General features: G+C 39.3%; 2 protein-coding genes across 3 annotated transcripts; one reads left to right on the top strand and one right to left on the bottom strand.

The window, feature by feature from the left end:
• Positions 1–11,324: 11,324 nt before the first annotated feature.
• fahd1 (fumarylacetoacetate hydrolase domain containing 1) lies at positions 11,325–12,834 on the bottom strand. The gene has a single exon (XM_012872338.3). The coding sequence runs from the start codon at positions 12,653–12,655 to the stop codon at positions 11,993–11,995; it is 663 nt and encodes a 220-aa protein (XP_012727792.1). The 5' UTR covers positions 12,656–12,834; the 3' UTR covers positions 11,325–11,992.
• A 3,686-nt stretch (positions 12,835–16,520) lies between these two features.
• Positions 16,521–21,779, top strand: LOC105933032 (hydroxyacylglutathione hydrolase, mitochondrial). 2 transcript variants are annotated; one of them, XM_012872399.3, is made up of 9 exons: positions 16,521–16,766; positions 17,256–17,440; positions 19,165–19,229; positions 19,367–19,484; positions 19,597–19,705; positions 19,793–19,896; positions 20,656–20,757; positions 20,861–20,940; positions 21,031–21,779. In XM_012872399.3, exons 1-9 carry the CDS (start codon positions 16,700–16,702, stop codon positions 21,128–21,130), a joined length of 930 nt encoding a protein of 309 aa, XP_012727853.1. In that variant the 5' UTR covers positions 16,521–16,699; the 3' UTR covers positions 21,131–21,779. The 2 variants fall into 2 exon arrangements, with proteins under 2 accessions (XP_012727853.1, XP_036004019.1); XM_036148126.1 differs by lacking the exon at positions 16,521–16,766 and adding an exon at positions 16,799–16,892.
• Positions 21,780–21,984: the final 205 nt, after the last annotated feature.

The following is a 21,984-nucleotide window of genomic DNA, read 5'->3' as shown; positions in this document are numbered from 1 at the left end:
CAGAAACCCACCACTATAGTCTGTAAATGTGTCCAGAAATGTGCGGGCAATCCAAGACAGAGCTGGAGAGTTGACATCACTCATCTCTGAAGTGATCTGCTTTATCGCTGTACTTACATTCCTTCTACCTGTTGTAGTTTTTATCACGCTACAGTCAAACAAGCTTTATCACCAACCATATCTGAGCATTCATCTCTTTCATTGCTGTGCTTCTGGTGTGCAAAGCTAACCGCTACCAGCAGAAATGTACACTTTGATGTGAACAAAGCTGTTAAGAATTAGACTAGAGTTACCTTCAGCTGTTCTTTTTAAATGAAGAATCCAAAACAAATAGTTGAACCATAGTGTCTTTTGTGCTCAGCGAACAGAAGTTGCACTTTGCATTTTAATGCTGTTGAAGGAGAACAGTGAGGAACAAGCAAGTCAGTTTCCATCTTTATTTTAACAACAAAATCGTACGCATATGCAAGACTTTTAACAAAGGTTTAACAGAAAGACACCAGACATTTGGATCTGTAAATTCAGGTCAAATGCTCGGTATTCAGCATCCCTCACTGACATTTAATATTGTGGAGCAGATTTCCTGAAAACTTAAGGGCACCGGGGACCATTGATGTTTTTAAAAGTCTTACCTTTCTTTTGTTTATTTTTATTAAATTTTTTTTCTAGGAATTAAGATTCCTGATTGCAGTTAATCATAAAGGGGACATATCATGCAAAATCCTCTATTTTAGCACTTAAATACATTTTGTTGTGTACTTGGAGTCTCTAAGAGTACAACAAGAGTTTAATTTAGTCAGTCCAGGTGCTAAATCTTTATATTCTGTTTGGGTCGTATTATTAAAGCCGTTCTCTATTCTCTGTTAGATTTTTTGAGCCAACACAAGAAGTGAACTTTTTAAAGAATTTATTATAAAACTGGTTTTACTGGGACCTGGAACTGATAGGAACTCGTATCAGGATCACTGTGAAGAGGAGAGCTGGGTTAGTCAGCTGGTGTAACTCAGTGAATATGTGAAACACAGAATAAACACCACTATGTCATGGACTTCTGGCTTACCAATTAACGAATCCTGCCATTTTTTTGTCACTGCAATTTTGTAGTCCAAGCTCAAGGAAGCCTCCTTAAACCTCACAATTCATTACATTGTCCCCCACCATGCTACAAAAATGGCCAAATGATGTGGAGTGGAAAGCTCTGCGACCTGGAGAGGAGCAGGGTGTGAAGGGCCTCCTTTAGATTTAAAGAGACGGCACCAAAACGAGTTGCTCTCCAACGCATGTCTGAACAGGGGGGTAAGAGACGGGCCGTGGGGCAAGAATAACGAGGAAGTCAGACCAAAACGTAAAAAACAAAAAAGTTTAACTTTATAAAGACCACAACTGAATGATTTCAATGTGAATATGAAGCTATTAAAAACATGCTAAGTCCCTTTTAAGTTAGTTTTTCTTCATATTGATTTTTAAAGACCTTTATTCACTGTAAATATTTGTTTTGTGTTGTTGTCACGAATAGCTGACTTTTTGATTGATTTAAATGTAGGTTTTAAATTAAAAATTATAAATCTATCGTCTTTACCCACTTGTCCTAGCAGGGGCAAGGGGACTGGCACTTTTCCAACAGGCCTCAGAGAACGCAGGAGCCATTTTTCCAAATGAGACACAAAAATTTCCAACATTCAAATCAAAATTCATTAAATCTGTCCCATTAGAGGGACAGATTTAATTTAATAACAATTTATTAATATAATTCTGACACAGTGATAAGGACTTTCCCAGTCATGAACGTGGTGAGTCGTGATGCACTCAAAGCTGCAGCCGTGTCCCTGTAGAGAAACCACTGACCCTGCATTCATTCATTAGGTGAAAATAACAACATGTAATGAGGACCAACGCTGGGTTTTACCAAACACCTTGTTGAAATTCTCCTCAATAAATGGACAACTTCTGTCACAAGTCAATACTTAATTGAACGGAAGGTTATAGGATGCCAAGGACAAATTTTCTTTTGTTTATTTGTTTTAGTTGCTTTTTGCAGCTGTCTTTACCCGCTGGAAAATGGGAAATGCTCACAGTTTTCAAATTAAATGATCTAAGTTAAAGGTTAGGGTGATGACAAGGAACTAGCCATTTTCTTGCAAAAGCATAAATTGTCAAAAAAGGTTATAAGGTTGTGATGTTTGAAGTACAAATAAAGGTTTTTCTGTTGAACAACGAGAAGTGCCTGAATGATGAACTGTTTAAATGACTGGCTATATTTTTTGGCATTACAGAAAGCTCTGCAGAACCTCATTCTCACCTTTAGCTGTTTCAGTGATTTCATGTTTGTTGTTTCATTTTCAACTGTTTAGTCCAAGCCATTATGGAGCTTGCTTTGTTGACTTGTTCATTGTATATTTTTGTGGGTATTAAACCGGTTTTAAGTTTGAATCCACACGTTCCTCTTTTCCCAGCTCTGCATCATCATCATTCAGCAGGTCTGATCACCTGCCTCTAGATCTATTTTAGTCATGTATTCATGCCAAAAATGCTCAGCACACACTGTCCAGGGGGCGAATAAGCTGAGACCAGGACTTTAAGCGCTTTTTTTACATGGCTGTTCTGCAATTTTTTAATACATTCTCTGTAATTTTGCTCCTTCTGAGGTTTATTTCTTTACTTTTTTTATACGTTTGTCATAACGTTGATTAAAGAGAAATCACACAGTCCTCCTCACTGCCTCCACAATGGAGGCCACATGTACAGGCGAAGGCCTGCGTGTGTTGCGGCCTTTAATTACAGAAGATGTGAGCTCACCCAGAACCCCCCTACTTCTTTCTTTGTGGGCTCAGAATTAACAACAGAGGTCTTTTCTTTCATGATCTGCTAGCCTGTTGGGTTAGAAAAAGAACCAGCATCTTCAGCGGTGAAACAACCAAGGATAGGAACCCACTGGAGAAAAAGAAACCCTACCCCAGGTCTCATAATGAGTGGAAATTTGATTGAACAAAACAAAAATTAAATCAAACTGATTAAGACTGAGCTTTGTGTAAATGTCTTTAGGGTTTGGCTGAAATGGCTACGCTCTAATGTGTGTATTCACGAGTTTCATAAAATACACACGGTTCATTCAGCACCTCCTGCCTCCACCGGTTCCAGTCAGGACTTCTGTTTGTCGCTATCCCTGGCATTAGTTTTTAAAGACTCTAGACACTAAAATTATATATCTATCTAAGACTCACTTCATCCTCAAATTATTTAATACACTGTTTTATTACTTGGGATGGTGGTACAACTGCTCCGTGCCAGCCAAGCAGGCACCGGCAGACACATTCAGTCTGCCATCTGGGGAAGACATTAATGTCCTCGGAGGGCAATCCCGGGAGTAAACTTTGCCTAGATCAGCATAGCATCATGGCACTTAAGATAATCTCCAGCTTTCACTAAACTCTTGTAATTATGTGAGAAATTCAACCGAGCTTAACGAGGACTGGCAAGCAGTGGCTTGTTTTCATACAGGGAAAATGGCTTACTGCTCAGAGCGCTATTTCGCCAGTGGGCGGCTTGAACATGTTGTCAAGTAGTCAGTGGGGATTGTGCATCCCCCTACCCTCTGTGTGTTGCTCATAGTGTGAGCATTGTGAGAATATTTGTCCATTAACTGTGGTGTGTTTGACCAATGATGTTGAAATCTGCATTGGTTTGCCGATTCTTGTTGTTTCATTCAGTAAACATACATGATGAAATATACCTTTAATGTTAATAATGTAAAATGGGCTGTGATCTTACACTGCATGCTTATTTTTGTCAGTCAAAAGCCCTGTACAGCTGAGGTTACACCCAACCAATAATACACAACTTTTTAACACATGTTTTTTCCAGTCATATAAGATTTCCCCAAACATCACCACAACTATAGGAAGATAAGAACTGATCTTCTTAAGTTGAGCCTTTTCTTCTGCAAAAACAAATATAATGTCTGTATCTAGATGACATCCACAGATTTCATGTTGGGGTTTTATTTTGTTCTCCACACAGCATCAGTGGCCTTTGCAGGTGGGAAGGTATTTTTCAGCAACATCAAGGTCATTCCTATAAATCCGTTATGATTTCATAGATCTGAATTGTTTTAAGCCCTGATACCCATCTGTGTTGTTTAAACACTTTAAAAAAAGGATATGACGGATAGAAAAGAGTGACACAATCAACCAAAGGGGGGAAAAACACATAAAGTTTAAAACCAAGTATAAAAAAGTATATTTCCAAAACAAAAGCCGTGTCTATTCCAAGAGATAAAACATTCACAATATCAACAATTGCCTCTGATTTTTATACTATCTCCATACTATCTAGTTAAATATTGTATTGTGTCTCTATCTTTAGCTGAGTGATTTAAGGTGGAAAGATTTTAGTCACAGCAGTTCTGTGAAAACAGGAACTGTTTCACAAATGTGGGCGATGGGAATTTTACTGCAACGTTTCATAAATCTGTTTTTCTGGACACACACGCTTCTGCAAAGGCTTCCATTGTTTTTTGGGTTTTTTTTTTTTAGCTTTTAAAATACCAACTTTTGTCTGGTTTTAGGGCTTTGATTGGAAAAGATGGGGAATAAAAATTCACAGGCCTGCTTGCAGCCACTTTACGAGGTACGAATGGAGAGAATGCTGCCAACTGGAGGGAAAACTTTCACCCTAAAAATAAAAATCTGTGGAAATGCTTTTGGAAAGCCATTCATTTTCACTTGGCTGGGGCCACAATCCTACAAAATAAAGTGCTTCATATTCAGCCAATAAAAACCAGAACATGTTCCCCTGAAATAACTCACCTGTGGCTCCGTTGACTAAACCAGAAAAGTTATTCACCAGTTTCATGGATCATTTTTTATTTGTCAAAGCTCCCATTTGTGTGCCTTTAGCAACATTTTTTTAATGACTAGTGAAGTACCTACAGCACCTTCTACAGCTATTCCTGCTCACAAACTTTAAATTTTTTTTTTGTCATATGACAACTACAATCATCTGGGTATTTTATCTGGATTTCATCTAAAAAAAAGTTGCATAAACATACCTGACCCACTTTCCCTGATACCGTGACATAAAGTGCTAATTAATTACCTTTAGGGGTCAACAATTTAATAGATAAAATATCTATTTGTGTAATGTGATCCCAAGAAATGCAGCTGTTTTGTTTAGAGCACAGTATTAAACCGACAGCATCAATAAGATCAAGGAGCACAGTTTGACACGTCACACACAGTGAACACAGAAACATGTGGAATATGGTCCTGAGCCTGAGGAGACCAAAACTCAGCTTTCTGGCCAACATTCAAAACATACGTGTGGCAAAAAAAAAAAAAACAACACACCCATAATCCCCTGTGAGACATGGTGGTGGCAGCATCATGCTGTAGGAATTTATTCTGCTACATACTCCAAGAGAAGCAAGAAATGTGTTCTCGCTTCCCCAGCAAATAATGTCTTTTTTTTTCTTGTAGCCCTGCTCTTGGAGTTCTCGCTGCTTCTTCTCAACACCAGGTCTGGGCGGGACTTCTTTTGGGTGTCCGACTACTGTTCTGTGATTGGTCAGGATTCAGATGGTCGTGTTCTAGGAGCCCGGCAGCTGAGCTTCTCGTGAAGTATGAATAGACAGAGCCATAACAAGAACACATTTCTCGGTTCTCGTGGAGTATGTGGCAAGCTTTGGCTCGTGTGTGATCCAGCCACAGTCCAAAGCTAAATTCAACTGAGAGTCAGCGGCAAGCTTCAAAAACTAATGTTGACAGACGCCTTCCATCCAATCACACAAAGCCAGAGCCATCTTGCAAGAAAGAATGGGCCAGTCTCTAAATTTTCAAAACTTGTAGAGATGCGGGTGTAATTGCACTAGAAGGTTGTGTCTAAAACTATTGACTCGTGGAGACTAAATATGAATCCATTATCAGTTTTCATTTACACTAAAATACATCTAAGTTTGTCACTGTAACAAGAAAAAGAAAGGAAAAGTTCAAGATGGTATGAATGCTTTGCTGAGGGGCTATATAAACTAGAACAATGGGCTGAAACTTTCAGTCTGTTGATGTTTAAAGGTGGTCGACACAAAAATCAACAGACTTCAAGCTGAACCATTGAAGATGGTTTTAAATCTTGATTTATTTTATTTATTTATTTGTGATTTGTAAAGTGACAAAATGTGAAAAGGGGTATATTTTTGCAAAGCATTGTAATTACACACGCTTGGGTACCAGTTAACATCTGTAAAGATTTTAGGATATATTAGAAGAAGACAAGTCACAGTGAGCATAGGGTTTAACATGCAGGAATAATGCGGTTGCAGTCCTGACATGCAAGATAGGCCTTCTGCGTGTCCAAAAATATCAAATTAAATCAATTTGCTAACCTTGTGAGCGTGTTTCTCTGTGATGTTCCATGTCTCCTGCATCCTCTGTGACTCAGAGACTCCAAAGGTCCTGAGTGTTGGTGGTTGTTTCCTTAGAATAGCCATACCACAGGCCTGTCTGGTGGCATTCAGTGCAGCACGCAAAGCCAGGAATCACGAACTGCCATGTTTCTGAAAATGCAGATGGACAAGATGCAGACTGCCAGGCTGCAAAACACTTTCACACGGTTGAATCTCTTCCAGGGTATAAGGCCTAGTTCAGCCAAGGTATGGACAGTGTGAAGCCTAATTTATTCCAACCATTTAGGCTAATTAAAATCGACATGGTGCTATGTGTAGACACATAACACATTGCGTTATGTGTCTTTGGCAGGGATGTGAAGTTAAACTATAGGAATTTTCACATAAATACTGAATCAACCTTAAAAAAAAAGCTTACCTAAAATTAATTTGGTTTTCTTTCATCTGTAATATCTTTACATTTTGTTGTGTACTTTTCTTTTTTTTGGATCATACAGTTTTTATTGGGACTTGGCTGCTTTTATTCTGCGCTTGACCATGATAGCACGTTGTGACATCTGTGCTTATAAACATAAAGAAACTGGACAGGTGGAGGATAGAAAAGTATGAGACATAAAACACTATTTACAGCAGATAAAATGTATCTTAAATTTAATCATTAACCATTATTATATTTTCTATGCCACTTAATTAAAGGCATAGAAACAGACAGGCATGCATGCACACACACACTCACACTTACAGGCAATTATTAATGGCAAATTAACACAACGTTCACGTTGGGAGAATGTGCAAAGTCCACAGAGAAACAACCATATCGTGCTGTCAGGCAACGATATTAACTGTTTCATCAAGCCAAAGTCTAAGTGGAGGTGAGAAAAAAAACTCCCAATACTTTACACAGGACGCGAGACATGTATCATCCTTCAATTAATCACCTATTGTTTTTCAGCTATTAGGCCCTTGGGAATCTCCTTGATGGGGCTTAAATATAGCACTCGCCACATTTATAGGCACAATGGGAAATGTGAGTGAAAACACATAAAATGAACCCTTCATTTCACTTGCAGCGTCTCACAATAGAAACAATGCTGCAGTCGTATGCTCTGGAAAATGTATTACTCTCCCTTATCAAGAGGGCTCTGGTTTTGAATCCCAACTTGGGGTCTTTCTGCATGGAGTTTGCATGTTCTCCATGTTATATATGCAAGAAGTTTTATTAGATTTTATACTATGACTATTTTTATGTTAATTGGACACAGAAACGGGAAGATAAAAGAGGAAAAAAAAAGGAGAGAAACAGATGGGACAAAATGCTAAAAGGGAGAAAAGGTGAAAGAGAAGGAGGAGAGGAAAGGGATAGAGCAATATAACATCCTGAGTCTGTTTCTGCACCTGCAAAGAGAGACATAAAAAGAACAGCAAAACCAGCCGATAAGGTACAACAGGTACAAACAACCAATGCTTTGACACCATCACTGAAGAATATACAGTATTATTTAATACGAGATGTATAAAGTGACAGCTAAAGATAATAAGAGGAGTTTTCTGTACAAAAGTGAATCTGTAAGCATCTGAATCCAAACACCTGTAGGTGCTTGTGAGAGTGCGCTTGTGTATGTGAGGTTAGTCCATAAGAAAAATGCTCAATAGTGGTTGTGAGGAGCCAAAGACCCGAGCACCGAGACTGATGCAGCCGAAGCCCTGAGGTGCGTGTGTGTGTGTGTGTGTGTGTGTGTGTGTGTGTGTGTGTGATGCATTGGTGAACTGTCCATGGTGTCCCCGCTTCTCATCCAATGACCGCAGTGGAGATAGGGACAAGACTAAAGGGGACATATGTTTTTCAGATCTTCCTTTTCACATGGAAATCGTTCAATTGTGGTCTATATAAAGTGGAACTTATACTGCTTTGTTGTGATTAATTAATTAATGAATTAATTAATTCCTAGTTACTTTACCACCACATTCCCCCTTTTTATACCTGTTCTGAGGTAGGTTTGAGAGAAACTCATTTTAGTGCTGTCTGTTTAAATCAAAAGGAGGAACTTTACCACTTCACCTTGTTTGGCCATATTTGTAGTATATGAACAAACAAAGATTTTGACTTATCCACATGTAACTTCGGCATCCTTGAGCTTGGACTACAGTGGATTTTGCAGAATATGTCCCCTTTAACACACATCTGCCAAGTTGCATGTTCTCTTGTCTTTCCCAGTATGAATCATGCCTAAGATAGATGGGCCTCTGTGTAACCGCATACTTTCACCCCAGACAAACACAAGATTTCTTTATAAATTTGTGTTATTATTACTGATATAGTGGTGTGTTTGTTTTTACACAAATATTTTATTTATTTGTTTCATTTATATGGAAGGTCGGTTTTCAAGTGTTAAAAACAAAAATCCTCTCATTTCCAGCCTCTTAAAAATCTGTCAATCTTATCTTGTTTTGGGATTGCTTACCCTTCAACAGTTCCTCAGATTAGGACACAGTACTGTATATAAAAAGCTGTGCTGGCAGGTGTGTGAAAATGTTCTCTGATCTCCTCAGCTCTCACCGACATTCCCCTTAAAGCTCCACCGTTTGGCTCGGTTTCCCCTCAGGGCTAGGTTTCACATTCCGACTGACATCACTGTTGGTTTGTGTTAGATCGGAAACCTGTGGTCTCCGTGTAATCCACGCTCCCCTCAGAAGAGTCAAATGTACCTTCTCAGGCTGTGGCTTGATGACAACATCGCCGGTTAACGTGGCGAGCGTTAAATCAGAGCTGAGGTTGGGCTTTGAAGCCTTTGTTAATAGCTGGGAGAAGGTAATACCCCCAGTCACACAAAAAGAGGAGCGGTTGTATAATTCCTATCTCATAAAAGACGACATCTGCTGTGAACATACGTGATACAAAGCGCCACTCTGACCCCGTGGTGGGGGAAACCGGTCTGTGAATGCACTTCCCAGCTCCCAGCTCTTATTAAATGTGTGATAAATGTTAGAATGATGGATACATGGGTTTCTCTTGAGGACCTGGGCTGGTGACTCTCACAGATAACATGCCCTACAGGTGAGGCATGATGATGTAGCGTGACTCCGGTTACAGCGGAGCTTGGTACAGGTTGATGGAGACTTTGTTTGATGTTGAAAAGAGAGACGTCCGTGGGAAACTAGTGCTCGGGCCTGGAGAAGACGTCAAAAACAATCTGTCAACAATGTGGGTTTGTTGAAAGTACAGTACACATCCTGTAAATCAATATTACAAGTTATCCAGCAGTGATTTCTGATGATACAGTACACTTTGGCATTGAAAACGTATTCCAAGTTCCTGAAATCTCCCCTTAAAGAGACTCTTTCATCTTACAACCGTTATTAAAGGTGCATAGTGCAAGTTTTGAAGTTAAAAATAATTTATTTTCTTTCCCATCCATGTCCTTACAATTGCCCAATGTGTAAAATTAGTTATCCTCTGTTTACCGCAGTTGCCTCTATAGGCTGGATTAGTCAGTTCATGAAAGAGTGAACTGGGCATGCGCGTGGGTGTGACATGCTGCACACTCTTGTTCACCTGGCTACTTTATTCAATCTCCTCTGTAATCAATGCATTAGTGAGAGAACACGGGCTAACTCCAATATTTATAGCTTTCTTACCTAATAAGACATTATGCCTCTAAACTAAAGACCTGTGCAGTTACCTTTCCTCTTGTCCCATGCACATGCACAACACTGGTGTAGTTTCAACTTGTCGCCAGAGGGGGCAGATGTCTGCAGAAATCCCGGAACGTACGCCATGCTCCTTTAAACTGAAACTGAAAGACAAAATGAAACGCATGAAAATGCAATGGGGGTTTGATTTTGTATGTCTGTCTCCCTTGCAAATTGATTTTAATGTCATAGAGTGAAATAAGTGATTGATCCAAAGAAAACCCTGGGTTAAAACTTGGCTATTGGTAAGCGCAGCAATGAGATGTTTTACGTAGCATGTCACCAGGTTGAAACACATCAGAGATTTTAGCCGACTCTGTTATATTCCTCTTACCATTTAGAGTTCTTGTCAGCCACTTGGCTCCTCAAGGCCTCAACTTTCTTCACACATTTTCTGTAATACTGTCAAAACCTCACTGTTCTTCTTTAACCATCCCTCTGTCACCACGGTGGTAAGGTTTGACTCCATGTCATGCTGGCCGACCCATCTTCAGTGCTTTGGACATCTCGTCCAAGGTCTTACGGTACATTGGCCTGTTCACAGGCCCCTCATTGCAATGAAATCAGCCTGGACAGCTTCCAAAGCATAATTTTTCCAAACTTCCTTCTTCAAAAACCAGTAGGTTAAACTGATGCCAAAAAGTTTGATGTTGGCCACATCTGACCAGAGCTCTTGGTTAACTTAAAATTAATACACAAATGAGAAAACAACTAGAACATAGTTTCTGGGGGCATCTTAGAACCTTATATTTGCACATTTCTGGAGTCTGGAACACCTGCAGAACCCCTGAGCTCAGGTTAAAAATTCAGTCTGCCCATAAAAAGAGAACACTGCCTAGAGATTTAGAAAATGTCACCTTCTCTAAGGATTTGGACTTAAATGTACTGAAAGGAATAATATTGAAAAATTTCAATTTTTTTTAAAGGTTAGATTTATTCAATAACAAAACTAGAAAATCAGGGGACCTATAGTTTTTCGGGATGTGGTAAAGCTAACACCCATTATGCATGTTTTATCCCCATCTTATAGGACCTACATTAGCAGTTGGAAAATCCTGCTGGGAGTCATCATCATGTCTGACATTTTTTTTTATATTAAGCACAACTCTCTGCTTCATATGAAATAATAACTCTCAAGGTAAATAGATGTAAACTTTATGACCCCCTTTTGATCTATGACTTAATTCATGATGAATTGAAGTATTTTGTTTACAAAACGACACCAACCCTTCTTCTATGTATAAAAAAACTGATGTTTTTAATGGAATTTGTTGATACGAAAGCAAAGTATCTTATTTGAAATAAGGTTTTTATAATATCATGAATTATACACAGGGTTTAGCAATTTCAAAATGTATAATCTTTCTTTACATTTTCTATCAATGTAACACCCATTACTTGGAAAAACGGAAATGTATTGAAGAGGGGATTTCAGAAATATCTAAAAAAAAATTAGGTTGGTATACAATTTTTTGGTATCCTTACGTACTCAACAGTTCATCACAAAGCAAAAAGAAAAAAGTAACCCTCGCATGGAAACAATAGGAACCACATGTGAATTTAATTATTCATTGGGGCCTGCCATTGCATTGCAAGGGAGAGCAGTGAATTGCATTGCAAAATGAAATTATTAATTTTACTTGTAATTCTTATTTAACAAACGTGTATCTTAATCTTTACAACTGTTGATTAAGTAAGTCATTTTTCACTGAAAAATGTTTTTACATCCCTGATCCAGATTTGAGTTCAGATTACAGTACAGCAGATGTTAAGAGAGTGCTGGAAAGATTAACCTGATCACACAGCAATCTATAAATTAATCCAATCCTGATTAAACCAAATAATCAGTGGCTCTGTACTGCCACCTGCTGGTTTCTCTCGACCAGTCTGTGCATTTCTTCTTCCCTAATGGTCTGGTCTCTCCACTTTGAAGTTCATAGAAACTATGTCGTCGATGCCAGCCTGCAGCTCATCGTGCTCCTGCACGGCGGAGACCCCTTTAGGGGTCCCGGTCAGAATGAGGTCCCCCTCCTCCAGACTAATGAAGTCGCTGATGTAGCTGATCAGATAGGGCACCGAGAAGATCATCTGCGAGGTGCAGCCGCTCTGTCGGAGCTGGTCGTTCACCTTCAGCCACAGCTTGACGTTCCCCGGGTCAGGGATGCGCTCCTTGGGGATGAAGTCGCTGACAGGACAGGAGGTGTTGAAGGCCTTGGCCAGGGTCCAGGGCAGACCCTTGGACTTGCACTCGTCCTGGATGTCCCGGGCCGTCATGTCCAAGCACAGCGCGTAGCCCGCCACATGCTCCATCGCGGCGGACTGGGGGATGGCTGTGCCCCCTTTGCCGATGACCACCCCTAACTCCACCTCGTGGTGCAGGTTGCTGCTGTACAGAGGCACCAGGATGGGGGAGCCCTCTCTCACATAGGCAGATGGGGGTTTCAGGAACAGGACAGGCTCTGTGGGAATGGCGTTTTTTAGCTCTTTGGCGTGGTCTGCGTAGTTTCTGCCGACGCAGATTATTTTCCGTCCCCATTCCCAGAACCGAGATATGTTCCGTGCTGCCATTGCGGACAAACTTTGGTTTAGTGCGTAAGGTTAGTACGCTACGAGCAGGTCAGCGTTGGATACTTTGACCGACCAAAGACACAGAAGAGTTAGATGCCGCTCTGGCTTCGTTTATCCTGAGGAACGACACGTCAGTGCGTCCGCCATGTTGCGAGTGGCAGGCTAACTTTTTCGAATTGCAACTGTTGTTGGTATTTTTTATTTTTTTTATTACTTTGAAATTTGTTAAAACTTTTTACAGGATTACCTTATATTTTTGGGCTATTTTCCAGGTTTGTTTTGTAACATAATTATTGTTTATATTTTTGTTTTCTTTCTTTTCTATACGTAAAGGGACTGGTATGACCAGCATGCACTGGAGTGGGCCTATACTTTTTCTTTCTTTTCTTTTTTGTCAAACCAGGGGTCCGTTCTTCGTACGTTGCTTAAAACATCCGAGATCAAATGACACATCCAAGATGATTTCATCCGGCTAATCATGATCCGGCTAATTGGGTTCTTTGAACTCACCTGTTGTTTATGATTAGTATGGCTGGATTGAGTTATCTGAGACAACTGCGCGTTCATGCGTTTGTTTAAAAGGGGAAATGTATCGATAGTAGAAACAATGATCAGCAGCGCTGCTATTGGCTGTTCAGCATGGCCAAAGAACGCCCACAGTTTTTCTCCCAAGCAGAACACGAGCTTTTAATGGAAGGTTATGCCGAATTTGAGTCATTAATTAAAACACCTCAAAGTCTGTTAAAGCCAGGAGAGAGGGCTGGCAAAAAGCAGCAGACAAATTAATGCGTAAATACTGTCCATGGTAGATGTTTCTATCACTTTCTACAGTATGAATTTTTGCATTTTAATAATCTCATATTTACTTTGTTCTTTTATATCAGAGCCTCCACGGGACCCACTAGAACATGGGAACAAGTAAAAGTGAAATACAAGAATATTCTACAAAATGGTAGCCTTTAATTATTATACTTTATTTTAAAAAGGCACTTGTTATGTCAATAGATCCACATTTCAGTGTCATTCCTTAGACACGGGAAGTAAAGGACATGTGCAAACTGGGAATTTTAATTAAAAAAAAAAATCTTTATCCATAAAAAATAAAAATCTTCCTTTTCCAAGTCATCCACAGTTTACACGGTAAAACTGTATTGCTCCGTGTCTAGATAATCCGTCCATAGTTTTTTCTAATACAATATACAGGAAGCAAGCCTTTCAAAGTAAACTAAACTTCACAATAAAATGGCCCGAACAAATCTTCTTACTGAATATGATAAAAATAAAAAGCAAACCATCATACAAATAACTTAAATATTTTAGATTTATGTCTCTGACACCACTTTTTCCTCTTTAAAAGCCACTGTTAAATTATGTGTTTGTCTGTTTATAACAGCCACCAAGAAAAAATCTCTACACTGTCGCGCTGCGCTGAAGGCTCCTGTCTATTGCGCAATACGCGATTAATTCGAAAAACTCTGCAAATTATTCTTGCACCTTCCGCAACAGGTTGCTGTCGTAAAAATGAACATGGCTACGACAGACTTCCTATCTCCTCCGCTTATACAGCCGTGATCTAATCTTGTTTACATGAAATAAGCCTGAGAAATAAGCCTGAGTAATAAGACTGAGTTAGCGACGTACGAAGAACGGACCCCAGGGGTCCGTTCTTCGTACGTCGCTAACTCAGTTAGCAGGATTTCATTGTTGACGATTTGGCATGATCTTGGATCGTTTGGTTCTTCGAAAGACTTCCTGCACTTGTTGTCATAGCGACAAGTGCGCAAGCTTAAGCCTGCTCCAGAGCAGGCTTATTTCATGTAAACAAGATTAGATCACGCCTGTATAAGCGGAGGAGATGGGAAGTCTGCCGTAGCCATGTCCATTTTTACGACTGCAACCTGTTGCGGAAGGTGCAAGAATAATTTGCAGAGTTTTTTCGAATTAATCGCGTATTGCGCAATAGACAGGATCCTTTAGAGCAGCGTGACAAAGTAGAGATTTTTCTTGGTGGCTGTTATAAACAGACACACACATCATTTAACAGTGGCTTTTAAAGAGGAAAAAGTGGTGTTGGAGCCATAAATCTAAAATTTTAAGTTATTTGTATGATGGTTTGCTTTTTATTTTTATCATATTCAGTAAGAAGATTTGTTCGGGCCATTTTATTGTGAAGTTTAGTTTACTTTGAAAGGCTTGCTTCCTGTCGAGCCGTATATTGTATTAGAAAAAACTATGGTTGGATTATCTAGACACGGAGCAATACAGTTTTACCGTGTAAACTGTGGATGACTTGGAAAAGGAAGATTTTCATTTTTTATGGATAAAGATTGTTTTTTTTTTGTTAAAATTCCCAGTTTGCACGTGTCCTTTACTTCCCGTCTCTAAGGAAAGACACTGAAATTTGGATCTCTTGACATAACAAGTGCCTTTTTAAAATAAAGTATAATAATTAAAGGCTACCATTTTGTAGAATATTCTTGTATTTCACTTTTACTTGTCCCCATGTTCTAGTGGGTCCCGTGGAGGCTCTGACATAAAAGAACAAAGTAAATATGAGATTATTAAAATGCAAAAATTAATACTGTAGAAAGTGATAGAAACATCTACCATGGACAGTATTTACACATTAATTTGTCTGCTGCTTTTTGCCAGCCCTCTCTCCTGGCTTTAACAGATTTTTAGGTGTTTTAATGACTCAAATTCAGCATAACCTTCCATTAAAAGCTCTTGTTCTGCCTGTGAGAAAAACTGTGGGCGTTCTTTGGCCATGCTGAACAGCCAATAGCAGCGCTGCTGATCAATGTTTCTACTATCGATACATTTCCCCTTTTAAACAAACGCAGTTGTCTCAGATAACTCAATCCAGCCATACTAATCATAAACAACAGGTGTGTTGGAAGAACCCAATTAGCCGGATCATGATTAGCCGGATGAAATCATCTTGGATGTCTCATTTGATCTTGGATGTTTTAAGCAACGTACGAAGAACGGACCCCAGGGCAGGAAAAACAACTGCCAGACAAAGGAAAATTAGTAGTGGTGGTGGTATGGGGGGGGAGGCTCAAGCTTTGAACATTATGCTTTTTAAATCTGTGTATGAAATACACCTACAGAGCAGCGATGGATCATTACTGTGGAATTTTGGTTTGACAAAGAATACAATTGCCACTCTGACAACTACAGATGAAAGCTACGAGATGCAGACAATCAATGTCTCTCACGGGACAGGAGGTGTTGTTGAATAAAACGTGCACATTTTAAAACTACTAATAGGGGTTCAGTAAGGCAAAATCAAGATATAAAAATCAAATTAACCTGCCTCTGAGAATATTCCATCCATTCATTTGTCCACAAATCCTTCTTTCAGTCCATACATCTATACGTATATTTCTTTTTCAGTGTTTCTTTCCATATATTATCTTCTATACCTGCTCATCAATGCAGGGTTACTTTGAACATAACATTTTAAAACAAGAACCATGATCAAAGTGCATTGCAAGGTTATTAAATCAAATCAAATAAAAAATTATAAATTAGTAACAAAAGAGGTACATTTGAATGAAAGCTAACAAATTCAATGCAATATGCTAAAAAAAGCACCACACCAACACTATTCATGTTTAATAATAACGATAACAATAATTAATATTTATAATCATTAGGTCAGCCCTGACACTCAAAACATGGCGGCGCACTCAGGGCCTGGAGTTGAACGTCTATCTACTGTCAATCTATGAAGAAGAACTTGTTTAGTTAACCTACGGCAAGCCAGAGGACACACACAAGTAAATAAAACTTGAACTCAAAACCGTTACATTTTCACATTTGTCCCGTTTATCGAGTTCACTATTCTTGTAGGATGAATCGTACGTGTTGATCAAATGCGTATCTAACTGAATGATTATCACTATTTAGGGAGCATACGATCGGATTCGATTGGTAGCGCCTAGCGGGATAGTCTTAAAAAGGAGGCGGAACGCGGAACTGAGCCATAACCAAACTTTTCTGGTTTTTTTCAGCCGTGATAAGATTGTAGTTACTGTAATGTTTATCAAGTCACTTGTGGGGAGTGCCTGCACTCTGATAGGAGCAGCTACAGCGTTAAAGTTCGGTACGTCCGCACCTTTTTATTTTTTTATTCCGCTCAGCTTGCTAACATGTAGCATGTTAGCCTGCTTAAGATCGATGTCACGTCCTTGCATGTCGGTGATGTGTTTATGTTTGTGTCGCCAGTGAGGTGAGAACTCTGGAGTCAGCACAGCTGGCCTGTCTCCGATTTATTATTGTAAGAGTAATTATTTGTAACATCTGAAAGAGGAAAGCTGAGACTGATGTTTAACTAATGATTGAAAATAAAAACAACAATAATACGTTTTAGGCGTGTTTATGAAGAGGAGGCTAACTTATTATTGGGATCCTCTCGCTTACGTAAACCGTCAACGCGTCGTCCAGTTTTTCTGGGGGGGATTCAGTGGCATCAAACGCGTTTTAATAACCAGATCTTGGTCATAGTAATAGAGGAACCGGGAAAAATAAGTTACCAAGACAGCCACCGGGGTGCTTTAAGGAACGCGTGTCGTTTTTGTCTTCTTCCATGAAGCACCTGTGGAAGTGAAGGCCCAGGCAGCAGCTCTCCTTCACAGCACGGTGAGGAAGTCCCACCTGGTCCAACAAGCCAACATGAGGGTCGAACTTCTGCCAGCGCTCAGTGACAACTACATGTACCTGCTGATCGACGAAGACACCAGGGAAGCTGCCATTGTTGACCCCGTGGAGCCTATAAAGGTCTGTAGTCACCGTGGTAAATTACGTGTGTGAATAAAAGTGTTTATGTCACTGGGGATTAAGCCAGATGTTCAGTGTGAAGTGGAATTACTCCAAATGCATAATTAAAGAGCCAAGTATTATCAATGAAACTGCTCTTTAGTCTTTTCTGCAGGCTTTACACACTTTATCTTTGAATATTAGCTTCTTTTTTTCCCCATTTCTGAGAATCTATCTTTTGTTTGTATTATGTTTACGAGGCCTCCACTGTCTGCAGTGATTGGGAGTATGAAGAGCAACTGTAGACTTGTTGATATTAACGTACCAACTTCAACGAGCACCTTAAATTGGACCTTTGTCCAATTGTTATCAGGCAGATAGTCAAAGATCTGCCATCCTTTTAGGCTTTGCATGTGTTTTTTTTTTTTTGTTTTTTTTTTTTTTTGCCCTCCACTTGTCTATTTTTGTTTTTACCTAAGCCCAGCTATACAGAAAATGCAATGATGGTCCAGTACAAGAACTGAACAGAGAATAAATGGGGGGGTGTCCAAAGAAAAAGTTTGCTCTAGCTTTATAAAACCTTGACCTATCAATCGAGGTGAAGACCACTCTTGGTCCAGCTGCAGTGTAGAACATGTATGTTGGGTTAACATCTGGTTTTAAATTAACTTCAGAGCCGAGCGTGCTTGTCTGTGTTTGTCCTGGGACGGTCTGGCAGCTCGTCCATCTCTCTCTCCCAATGACCGCCGAGGCTGGCTCCAGGCCAGACCCTCTGCCACCCTGAACCGGATGAAGCAGGAACGGAACATGTTTTACGGGTTTGCATAATCACAGGTCACGTAGGGAGTTTTTCAGCGTGCATTTCCCTGACCTGCATGGTTGACAAACCAGTAGATGGCAAAGAGTAGAAACTATCCTGTCCATCCATATAGGTATGGATGTTTTTTTTTTGTTTTTTTTTTTGTCTGGGCCAGCAGTGTCCCAACTCCAGCCCTCGAGCTGGTGTCCTGCATTTTTTTTTTTTTGTTTTATGTTTCACTTCTCAAACGCTGCTTCTTTAAATGACTAAATGCATTTCTCAGTTATTCATCCATTTTTTAAGAACATGAATCATGAACAAATCATTCAGTGAAGATTTCGTTCTTCCTCTTTTTTTTTTTTTTATCTAGAGGTGTTAGACTAGAGGAACATCTGGTAAATACAGGACACAACTGGTGTAGACAGTGTTGAAATGCTCCTATGCTTCCTATGCTCCACTTATCTGGAACAAACTTCCAGAAAACTGTAAAAGTGCGGAAAGCCTGGGTTCCTTTAAATCGAGATTAAAAACACATTTGTTTGAAATTGCCTTTGAATGTTCTAGTTAAACTGTTTTACTGTTTTTAATGTTCTTTTTTGTTTCTACATTCTATCCCTACTTGCTTTTATTCCTATATTTTAACCATGTAAAGCACTTTGCATTGTCTCTGTACTGAATTGTGCTATATAAATAAATTTGCCTTGCCTTGAAATATATTAAATCCTGTCGTTTAGCTACATTTATCGATCAATCGTCACACATTGCCTTTATTTAAAGTATTCTCACCATCAGTTAGCTCAGCCTGACGTGGTAAGCTTACACTCTCAATCTTTCCCTGCTTGATTCACAGCTTGAGGGACTCCCTGGTTGCGTGGTCTCCACTCACCCTTGCTCTGCTAACGTAACATCAGCTCAATTCTTTCTTTCTCATTTCTGCCATCAACAGGTCGTGGAAGCTGTCAGAAAACACGGCGTTAAACTCACCACCGTTCTGACCACCCATCACCACTGGTACGCTTCATGTCGACTTTTCCCACTAACAAATTTGATCCCAGCTGCAAGTACATGTACCGGACCTAAAGAATTCACGCTTCGTCCATCCAATCATGTCTTTATACCTGCACGCAGCTCCTCTTCTGTTGTTGCAGGGATCATGCAGGTGGAAATGAGAAGATGGTGAAGCTGATGCCGGGGCTAAAGGTCTATGGAGGAGATGACAGAGTTGACGCTATTACAAAGAAGGTTTCCCACTCCAACAGCTTTAAGGTAAGACCCTAGCTTTGTTTTTCCTCCTTATAATCCTACAGTAAGCTCCACACAACTAATGAGCTCATATTTATGTATTTCTCTTTTGTTTTGTTTTTTTTTTTTTTTTTAGCTTGGATCACTCAATGTGAAATGCCTGTTCACGCCGTGTCACACAACAGGTCACATCTGTTACTATGTGACCAAAGAAAACAGCTCTGACCCACCTGCTGTTTTCACTGGTTTGCAAATTTCATGACCTTTGCTGTTTTTTCATGCGTTTCCTTTCAATGCGTTACAGTGAGTTACATCTTTTTTTCTTTTTTTAGGTGACACGTTATTTGTGGCTGGCTGTGGTAAATTCTTCGAGGGTACAGCAGAGCAGATGTACAAAGCCTTGATAGAAATTCTGGGACGTCTTCCTCCAGAAACGGTAAATTTAATGCCATGTAAAAGGATGCAAAAGCTCTGAAAAGCTGCTATATTTTCCTTCCATTGCGACCACACACATTTGTTATAGTTTGTTGGGATTTTATGCGTTAAGCTAACACAAGGTGGCGCATGATTGTGAAGCAGAAACTAAACTAAGATTCTTTTTTTAAAGTTTACATAAAAATTTGGTAAAAACTAATGTGAAAAGTGTGCCCCTGCCTTTATTTATTTTCACCCCATTTACTGATACATTTGACTAAAAATCGACTGACCTCAGAAGTGACCTTATCAGTAAAAAGAGCCCATCTGTCTGTCTGTGAATCTGAGTATAAATCCAGCTGTTTCTTAAATGCCTCTCAGGTTTGTTGGAGAACATTAGTGAACAGACGGCATCATGAACACAGCAGGTCAGATGAGAGCAAAATGGGGCTTTTTGGGCTGTATGCAAAATGCTGTGTGGTGACAAACACAGCACCCTGAACACACCATCTCTACAGGGAAGCATGGTGTTAGTGGCATTAAGCTGTGGGAATAATTTTGTTCAGTACACAATAATTGCCTTTACTCGCATTTTAAAACATAACTGCATTTGTTGATATTGTCATAGATGTGACGAAGAAAAACTTAGCAATAGCAATAAAAGTAGCGACCACAATCACATTGTCGGTTTTTGGCTTTTGCAAACACAGTCTAATAGTTTATAATTATCATCACAAGAGAAACCTAATTTCTGTTGTATTTTTTTTTTTTTTTTTTCAAGCGTGTTTACTGTGGCCACGAATACACGGTCAGCAATCTGAAATTTGCACGCCATGTTGAACCGGACAATGAAGTCATTCAGAAGAAGCTTGCATGGGCAAAGGTATTGGCCTCTCATAGCATTGCTCCAGTCAGATGTCTGAAAAGAAGCCGAGTCTTTGTAAAGATACACAACTTCCCTTATGTCTGTTTTTATTTTGCTGCAGGAGAAGTGCAACGACGGAGAGCCGACTATCCCGTCCACTCTGGCAGATGAATTTACATTTAATCCCTTCATGCGAGTAAAGTATGTACAACCGGACCGATCACCGGTTCACTTAGAGGATTGTAGTTTATTTGGAGCTACATAAAGCTCAACCCTTTATGCTTGTTTTAGAGAGAAGTCGGTTCAAGACCATGTGAAGCAGACGGATCCGATCGAAACCATGAGGAGCCTTCGGAAAGAAAAAGACAACTTTCGGGTTCCTAAGGAGTAAATTCTGTTTTTAAATCTCTTTTTGAAGCACTGAAGGTTTTCCGTCACACTAAAGAATAATGAGCCATTTAAAATAGATCCACTACATTCATCCCCTTTACTGAATGTACCCACTTTTCTCACTTGAGAGCAGATGTATAAAAAGCTATAAAGGTTTTCATCATGATGTTATATCAGGTTTGTTCAGCTGATGTTGAAGGGACTGGTTCGAAAAATATCTGGCTTTAAGAGATGAATATTTTAATTTGTAAATGCTTGAAAATATGTTAATATATTAATGGTCTAAAAGTTTTCATTTAGTGTTTTCATTTTTACCCATTTTACAAAAACAGAGCTGTGTAAGGAGCAATCATATATGTACACAATCTTCAACAAGATTGAAATCCACCCACAGAAATTAACATTGTTTTTCTTTGTGTTTTTTTTTTATTTTTATTTTTTTTCGATTGTCTCTTTGTGTCAGTGCTATTAAAGCCTAATTTCCGTAAATGTACAAGAACTGCTTTTTAATTTCTAGTTTTAACAAGACTGATTGGTGTGTTAGCATTACTGGTAAGATATCCTGAATGTTTGTAAAGCACAATCTAAAAAGAGCACTGCATGATGTTCTTTGCAAAAAGCAATAAAATACATCTGTTGGAAGAAAGTCATTGAAAGATGCAATTTTATTTCAATTGAAGCATCAGAAATGTGTTTATAGCACATATACTACACATTGATCAATGCCTGGACAATGAAGCAGCTGGCACAGCTGTGCCTCTATTTAAAAAAAAAAAAAAAAAAAAAAAAAAAAAAAGGAGCAAACTTGTTTTTGCTCTCCCAATTTTTGACCAAAAAAATAAAATAAGATTACCC

Source organism: Fundulus heteroclitus, chromosome 16, assembly GCF_011125445.2.
Source record: "Fundulus heteroclitus isolate FHET01 chromosome 16, MU-UCD_Fhet_4.1, whole genome shotgun sequence".
Taxonomy (NCBI): Eukaryota; Metazoa; Chordata; class Actinopteri; order Cyprinodontiformes; family Fundulidae; genus Fundulus; species Fundulus heteroclitus.
Note: the sequence above shows the minus strand (reverse complement) of the source record. Positions and strands in the feature narration are given on the sequence as shown.

Coding starts and splice junctions, on each gene's coding strand:
- fahd1 (XM_012872338.3), bottom strand. CDS start 12,655: ATGGCAGCACGGAACATATCTCGGTTCTGGGAATGGGGACGGAAAATA.
- LOC105933032 (XM_012872399.3), top strand. CDS start 16,700: ATGTTTATCAAGTCACTTGTGGGGAGTGCCTGCACTCTGATAGGAGCA. Junction 19,230..19,366: donor CTGACCACCCATCACCACTG/GTACGCTTCATG, acceptor CTGTTGTTGCAG/GGATCATGCAGGTGGAAATG. Junction 19,897..20,655: donor GACGTCTTCCTCCAGAAACG/GTAAATTTAATG, acceptor TTTTTTTTCAAG/CGTGTTTACTGTGGCCACGA.